General features: G+C 66.8%; 1 protein-coding gene across 1 annotated transcript in view; it reads right to left on the bottom strand.

The window, feature by feature from the left end:
• The window catches only part of CHLRE_10g420650v5 (uncharacterized protein), a 16,858-nt gene extending 9,270 nt beyond the window's left edge, over positions 1-7,588 (bottom strand). Inside the window, exons 1-15 of the mRNA XM_043066465.1 lie at positions 7,073-7,588; positions 6,538-6,752; positions 6,107-6,212; positions 5,650-5,797; positions 5,393-5,482; positions 5,085-5,189; positions 4,527-4,617; positions 4,067-4,164; positions 3,457-3,750; positions 2,912-2,972; positions 2,369-2,443; positions 1,598-1,870; positions 931-1,167; positions 496-624; positions 224-307 (exon numbers count right to left, since the gene is read on the bottom strand). Coding sequence (XP_042919862.1) covers positions 224-307; positions 496-624; positions 931-1,167; positions 1,598-1,870; positions 2,369-2,443; positions 2,912-2,972; positions 3,457-3,750; positions 4,067-4,164; positions 4,527-4,617; positions 5,085-5,189; positions 5,393-5,482; positions 5,650-5,797; positions 6,107-6,212; positions 6,538-6,752; positions 7,073-7,175 — 2,109 coding nt within the window. The 5' untranslated portion in view covers positions 7,176-7,588. The remainder of the gene's footprint in view (positions 1-223; positions 308-495; positions 625-930; positions 1,168-1,597; positions 1,871-2,368; positions 2,444-2,911; positions 2,973-3,456; positions 3,751-4,066; positions 4,165-4,526; positions 4,618-5,084; positions 5,190-5,392; positions 5,483-5,649; positions 5,798-6,106; positions 6,213-6,537; positions 6,753-7,072) is intronic.
• Between the last annotated feature and the right edge of the window lie 182 nt (positions 7,589-7,770).

The raw sequence follows: 7,770 nt of genomic DNA, 5'->3' as shown, positions 1-7,770 counted from the left end.
ACGTGGCTGTGGTGCTGGTGGCGGATGCGGCGGGGCGGAAGCACACGGCCCCGATCGCCCTCAACTACCCTCAACAAGCTTCCAACAGATATAACCACCCACGAACTGCGCCTCGATCGCCGCACCCCCCCCCCCAAACACACGCGCGCACACACACACACACACACACACACACACACACACACACACACACGCACATACACACGCCCCCACCCCCCCCCACCTGTGCGGCCATTATGACCGCCACCAGGTCCGACACCTCGTCGCCCAGGACCGGGTCGGAGCGCTGCAGGTGCTCCATGCGGCTCTGGGTGGGTGTGCGGGTGCGTGCGAGGGTGAGGGTGCGGGTGTGTGCGTGAGGAGGGTGGGGGGCCGGGGCTTTAGGGTGGAGTGGGGGACGGGGGGCAGGGGAGCGGGCAGGCGGGTTTGGTTGCTTTCGCCCCCATCATTAGCATTCGTTGAATTGTTCTCCATATTACTTTTACATTCAATTACCTTGAAAATCAGGCGGTACAGCTCGTACACCTCGCCCAGCTGCGGGCACGTGTGCGCCGCCATGGCCGCAATGGCGGCGGGCGAGGAGCCGCGCACCAGCGGCGCCACGCTGTAGTAGATCATCACGCCCTGCCGTGTCGTACCGCCGTACGCCGTACGTTGCGGTGGCGTGCCGTACAACAGCATGATGTACCGCGCCGTACGGTCGCAGGGGCACGCGCAGGGAAACGGGGAAAGGAGCATCACATGTCACACGTGTCGCGCGCGATCCTCCGATGAACCGTTCCAATGCAGCACGTGGCAGTGACAGTCATGGATCGCCAGTGGCGGCGGCAGAGGGGCGGGTGATGACGTCAAGGGACCGGCCCACGGGTCTGGATAGATGCAGGCCGCCTGCTCCTCTCCCTGCCCTCCTGCCTGCGCGTGCCGACCCACCTTGGGAGGCGCCTGATCCTGCCCGCCCCGCGCCGCCTCCGCCGCCTCGCGCTGCTTCTTGGCCGCTTCCCTCGCGGCCTCTGCCGCCGCCCCCACCAGGATCCGTCCCGGCGGAGCCGCGCCGCCACCCTGCGGCGCTGCCGCCGCCGCCAGCAGCGCGGCTGTGTCCGTGACGCGCAGCTCACCGGGGGGCAGCTGTTGGAGGTCGGGGAACAGCCGCCGCAGGCAGGGCAGCACCTACGCACGCAGGCACACATACACACGCACACACATACACATGGGAACACACGTGCCAGCTCAGCACGCAGGCACACGCACCACGCGCACGCGTAGTCACGGCCCAAGGTTGGGTTGGCGAGCAAGAGAGGGCAGCGCGGCGGGCGGGGTTGCTTTGGACAGCGATTCATCACGCACAACCGGTCGCACGCCTGCCTACCCATTCCTGCGGCATGTATTGCATCTGCCCCGTATGCTTCGTTCATTCCATCATGCCCCTCCTAAAAAACGCGCCTCCCACGTTGTCACTTCCACATAGCGCGCGATCCCGCATCCCACCTTCCCCGCCTTCACCCACTCCATACCCAGTTTACCTTGGGCTGGTAATTACGACCCCCGCTTCCCCCCCACTCCACCCCAACCCCCACAGCCGCCAGCCGCATGCACATACCTGCCCTCCGGCGGCATCCGGGCGTGTGGTGAAGACGAAGCGCACGTAGGGCGGCAGCCGCACCAGGTGGGCACTCACCAGCTGCAGCGCGCGGTTGCCGCACACCAGCGGGCAGGGCCGCGGCCCGCCGCCGCCGCCGCCGCCATCGTCACCGCTGCCGCTGCTGTTGCCGGCTGCCGTGTCGCTGCCTCCGCCGCCGGTCTCCGCCAGCGCCGCCAGCTGCTGGTCCAGCGGGTCGGCCTCATCAAGGGCGTCCAGCAGCAGCACAATGTCCTGCGGGGTGCCGCCGTGGGGTCGGGTGTGCCGGTGCGGGTGTGGGTGCGGGACAAGCATGTGCGGGGTGTAGTGTGCGGGCTTTAACAGTTGTACGAGGTCAGTTGTGGATATGTGCACATGTGACAAACAGTGAAGTATATGCTCGGTAGGGCAGTTGGGGTACGGCGGCTGCCGCGGCGGGGTTTGCCTCCCGGACGCTGCCTCCCACCCCGCCAGCCCCTCCCCCGCCGGCACCGCTCACCCTGCGGCTCCACGACGCCTCGGCCCCCTCCCATAAGGATTACCGCTTGTAACTAACGCCTCTGCCTGTGCTCCGCTAGTTTAGCCTGGTTTGGTTTAGTTTGCGCTCTTATTACCAACCCGCCCTGTTGTGGTGCGTGCCGTGTGGTCCGCCCCAGCCACCTACCCTCATCACCCTCACCCACACCCACACCCACACCCACACCCACACCCTCACCCGCACCCACACCCACACCCTCACCCGCACCTACGTACCTTGTGGCGGCGGTCTGCGGGCGGCAGGGTCTTGAGCGGCGTCAGCAGCAGCAGGTCCACCGCCTCGCCCACGTCCTGCCCAAGCGAGGGAGGGGCGTGGGGGGAGACAGGGAGGGAGGGTGGGAGGGAGCAAGTGGGAGCAGGGAGGGACGGAGGGAGGGGCCGGCCAAACACGGGATGGAGGAGAGCAGGACCCAGACAGGAGCGCAGCGGCGTCAGACCGCGAGTGCCGGAGGTGCCTCGCCCCGGCTGGCGTGCAACGTGCGGTCACTCGGTGTGTGCCGGCCCGCTCCACCGCCTCCACGCACGCATACGAACGCAAATGCACCTGCAGCAGCGCAGCAGCAGCGCCGCCCAACATGCAGCGCACGCATGTCCACACCTGCAGGGCCGCCCCCACCACCACCTGCACCCCAGCAACCCCCCCCCCCCCCACCCGCACCCGCACCCCCCACTCGCATCTGCACCCCAGCACCCCACCCGCACCTGCACCCCAGCACCCCCCACCCCCACCCGCACCTGCACCCCCCCCCCCACCCGCACCTGCAGCGCTGCCACTCGGGCCACGTCCAGCGCCAACAGCTTGGCCGCCACAGCCGGGTAGCTGCATGTACAGGGAGGGGCGGGAGGGGCGGGGACATACGGCGGCGACAGCGAGCGGCAGCAACCGCAGATAGGGCGAGTTGGGGCGAGGTACGTGCCCAGTGGCCTCCCCTTCCCTCCGTCACAGCCCAACGCTCATCCTCTCGTGAAAGCCTCCGCCCCATCGCTGCTAAAGCATAGGTCGCACTATCCTCCTCTTTCTTTGCACAGGTTTCGGGCTATTGTGGGCTCAAGTTCACAGCCCCGTCACAGCCCGTCACGCCGTCACGCCGTCACGCCCTACACCCCGTCACTCCGTCGCGCTGTCACCCCACCCATTGCCCCCATCACAGCCCGTCGCTGGCCCCTCACGCCGTGTGTGCCAACCATGACACGGGCCCCCGCCCTATGCAGCGGCAATGCAGCGCTTCCAGCCGTGCCACAGGCCCAACCCGAATCGCCATCCCAACCCCCATCCCGAACCAGCCACCGGCCGCCGCACGCACCGCTCCGCCAACTGGAAGGACAGGCTCTTGACGATGGCCACTGGCTCCAATCGCCGCTGGTCGTTGTACTTGAGGAAATGGTAGGCCGTGATGCGCCCACCGCCACCGCCACCACCACCTCCACCGGCCCCGCCAGAAGCTGAGGGCGAGCCCGGCGGTGTGGATGTGGATGGCGCGGACACGGAGCCCCCGCCGGGTCCCCCCGCTGGCGAGCACAGCGCGGCGGAGATGGTGGACTTGCCCTCGCCCGCGCCCGCGCCCACCGCCAGCGCGCGGCTGCGGGAGGCCAGCCACCTGGCGGGGAGGTGGGAGCGCGGGTGGGAGGGAGGGAGGGCGGAGGGAGGGGGTGGTCGTCAGGCAAGGGGAGCGGGAGGGTAAGGACAGGCGGAGGAAAGGACGAGGACGGGGGCAAGGTAGGTGGGCGGAGCAGCCTGCGCACCCACCCACTCCCTTTCCTTGCACCGCCTCCAAGCCCGCTCCCACCCATAGTACGCTTGTTCACCTAGTTCACCCCGGCGTGTTCCCAACCCCCTTCCCTGCTGTCCCCTTCTCGCATCCCCCGCCTCCCCCCTGCCATCAGGACCACGGCGACCACGGGGCAGGCACGCACCTGTCAACCGCCTCAAACCGCCAGCGCGTGCCCAGCGCCTCGGCCCGCGCCGTCAGTCTGCGGATGTCGGCTTCGTAGCTCAGCGGCTCCAGCAGCAACTGGTGGGGGTGTGCGTGTGTGCGTGTGCGCACGCAATAGGGGAGGGGAGGATAGGAGAGAGCGGGGAGGGGAAGATAGGAGAGAGGGGGGAGGGACGTGACCCGCCCTGTGTGGCGCATCCGTGGTCTGCGTCTTCCCTTTTCTCGTGTGTTCTCAAACACACACGCCATCCGCTGTGTGCATCTGCGCCCGCACCACGTCACCAGATCATCACCACCATCACGGGTCCGTTGCTGCCACGTCACGGTGCACAAAGCAGCGGCTGCACGCCCGCACCCGCCTCTCTCAGCCTCCGCTTAGCCCTAACACTCGAACACACACACACACACACACACACACACACACACACACACACACACACCTGCAGTTTCAGCTTGGCGTTGAAGCGCTGTGCGGAGCCGTGGATGCGGCGCACGTCACCCAGGATGAAGGTCTTGTCAGCGGGCTTGAAGCTGGGGGGGGGGCAGGAGGAAGGGGAAAACGCGGGCGGAGCGGGGCGGGCGAGGGGAACAAGTGAGCGGGCTAGACTAAAAACAGCGTGGCGGGGAGGGAAGGGTGTAAGCGCACGATCACATTGGGGGAAAGGGCGGGCGCCAGCGGGGTGCGGGGGCCGGAGGCACGGCGACACACAGGTCCGATGACCGGGCGACGGGCGGCGGCGGCATTTGCATCACACAACCTGACCCGGGCGGTGGGCGCGACCGTGGGTGCGTCCCTTCCCCCTTGGCCCAGCGGCCCCAGCCCGCTGCCCCGCCTCGACCCCGCACCCTCCACCTGCTAGCTCGCTCTTCTCCTGCTCGCTCGTTTGCACTGATTTACAGGTTTAGTTGGGGCCTGCATTTACACCCCACGCCACCCCACTCCCCACTCCCCATACACACACACGCACATACACACACGCGCGCGTACGCGCACTTACCACTCCGCCTTCTCCACGTCTATGGTTGCGGACACGGTGGCCCGGTCGTGCGGCTCCAGGTGCAGATGCAGGCCGTCGGGGCCGTGCAGCGCCAGCGTGTGCGCCCTTAGATGGGGAGGAGGGGGGGAGGAAGGGGAGGGGAGGAAGGGGAGGAAGGGGAGAAAGGGGAGGTAGCAGCTCGGTGGATTGGGTGTGATGAAAAACTACACCTGCCGCGCACACACCGCCACCGATGCGGCCGCGCTGTCACGCTGTCATCACACTGTCGGGCCTCCTCACGCCACGCCGCGTCATGTCACGCCACGCACCATTCGTAGATGCACCAGGCGCGTGTGGCGGGGCTGCAGCGCTCGCGGTCCAGCACCACCAGCGTGCCGCCGCTGCAGGCGCGCACAACCCTGTGTGTGTGTGTGTGTGTGTTGTGTGTTTTTTTGGGGTGGAGGGGAAGGGGAGGGGGTTAACTCTGTGTGGAGGTATGGGACGAGGGGGGGTCCGGGTATCCGAGTCTGGGCTCAGGTCCGCAGCCCTACCGCACGTTCATCACGCACGCGCTTCGCTCACTCACTCTGCGAAGGCGGCGATGTCGGCTCGGTGCGCGCGCGTGTCCTCGTGTTGGTTGACCGCCAGGATGTCAATCCACACCGCCACGCCCTCCGCCGCCGAGGCCAGGTACCCCAGCACCTGCTCCAGCAGCCGCGAGTGGCGGTTCTTCCCTGCAGGCAGAAGTAGGGGGAAGGCCAGAGGCGAGTGCGGGTGGGGACTGCGGCCGGCGCACCCGCCCACCTGCACCTGAACCTGCACCTGAACCTGCAGTTGTAATGCACCCACCGCCAAGACGACGACTCCCTGACGCTGCTCGCCTTCACTTACCTGCCTGCCCGCTTCCATCCCTGCTCCCATTCTAACCCGCCCTTCACCCCCCGTCCCATAAGTATTGTCGCATCCGTATGTCACGCCTGTGTCTTTTACGCTTGCCAGTTTTATGCTGGTACTTGCACACATCCCCCCCCCAGCGGCCTCACAGGTGTGTGAGATGAAGTAGGTGGGCGGGGCTACGTCGTCCTCATCCACCAGCTCCCCCATCTCCAGCAGCCGGCAGCGCCGCTGAGCAGTGACCAGCTTCACCCACTGCCCGGCGCCCGATGGAGAGCACGTGGGAGGCAGCAGGGTGGGCGCGAGCAGCAGCGTGGTGGGGTGAGGGCGGTTTCAGCAGCGCAGGGAGCAGCTAGCAGCAGGGTCATCTCGACGTCGTCCAACGTCCTTTGGCCCTTACTTCGGCCTCCCTGGGCCTACCTCCCCGCCCCACCAGCTCCTGCTCCTGCTCTGATTCTCGCTCGCGCGTCCTGCCGTGTCGGAGTCCTCCCCCACTTTGTTACCCCTGCCACCTCCCTTTCAGCCCTCCCTCCGCCTCTCCACTCCACGTAGCGCCCCCCCCCCTCCGCTCGCGCCTTGCCTTCTCGTTGACCTCCGCGGTGCTCATGTCGTCGAAGGCCAGGCCGAAGCGCTCCCGCAGCGTGGCCCGCAGCCGCCTCAGGCCGCGCAGCGTGATGCCCAGCCGGGTGGTCGCCAGCGACGCGCCACTGCCACCGGCACCGCCGCCGCCGCCGCTGTCATCGGCCCCGTTGCCGGCGTTGGGGGCGTTGGGCTGGGCAGACCCCGCGTCCGCGTCTGTGCATGGGCGTGGGCGAGGTGGGCGAGGTGGGGGGGGGCTGGCTTGGGAGGGGCGCGTTGCGCATTGCGTGTGTGTGTGGGGGGGGGCGGTTCAGTGACGTGCGTGCGGGCAGCGGCCGGCTGGGGCCGTCGCGGGGCTGCTGGGCGCCAGAGCGTGCGCTGTGCACCTGTGTTTACCGTTTGGTTCCCCGCGTTCGTTTGTTGGGAACTGCTCCATAGGTTTTGTCCATGTACATACAGTATCTATGTCGTTCGCTTCTACAGTACTCTATGTCGTCCGCTTGCTTCGCCGGATAATTGACCGCGGACATTCCCACCGACTGAGATGATGCTCGCCACCGGCTTGACTCCATCCTCTGGTCCTGGAGTTCGCTTGATGCGCGTACCAAACGACCGCAGCGGCCGACTCGCTGAGGACATAGTGTTGTACGCAAACGTTGCTCTACGGTATTTTACACGGCAAGCATGATTCTTCAAGTCAATTTGTGCGCCGGCTGACAATATTGCACACTGGCGCTGCTTTCCAAGTGAAAAGTTATCGATTCAGTTCACACTGTACGGGGGTCCCGAGCCTCGTCACATTTGCTCCTCACTCCCTTCCCGGTGCATCCTGATGCTGTTGCTATATTGATTAACACCATAGCCGAGCTCCCGCTGCCTCGGGCAGGCGCTCCAGCTCCATCGAGCATCCTCGCGCGACCGAAATCGCAGTCCCAAACTGCCAGCGGTGATGACAGTGTCAGAGATCAGGCGCACAAGCAGGCGAGCTCGCGAGAAGCAGGTTCTGGCGGAGCGCCTGGAGCAGCATCTGAGTGACGCCCTCAGCGGGCAAGACAGACAGCGGTAATTCATGGAGAAGATTCGCTGCAGTTCCGAGCCTGGCAACGCACCAGAGGCGGCGGCCACAGCCGTGCCAGCCAGTGGCCGTGGGAGCAGTAGTACCTGCATCGGGTGCCGAAGGCCCGGCCACAGGCTGTGCTGGCACAATGCCTGCAAGGCGCACTGCCGCGGCGAC

The sequence above is a fragment of the Chlamydomonas reinhardtii genome, chromosome 10, assembly GCF_000002595.2.
Source record: "Chlamydomonas reinhardtii strain CC-503 cw92 mt+ chromosome 10, whole genome shotgun sequence".
Taxonomy (NCBI): Eukaryota; Viridiplantae; Chlorophyta; class Chlorophyceae; order Chlamydomonadales; family Chlamydomonadaceae; genus Chlamydomonas; species Chlamydomonas reinhardtii.
This window is presented reverse-complemented; position numbering and strand designations above follow the sequence as displayed.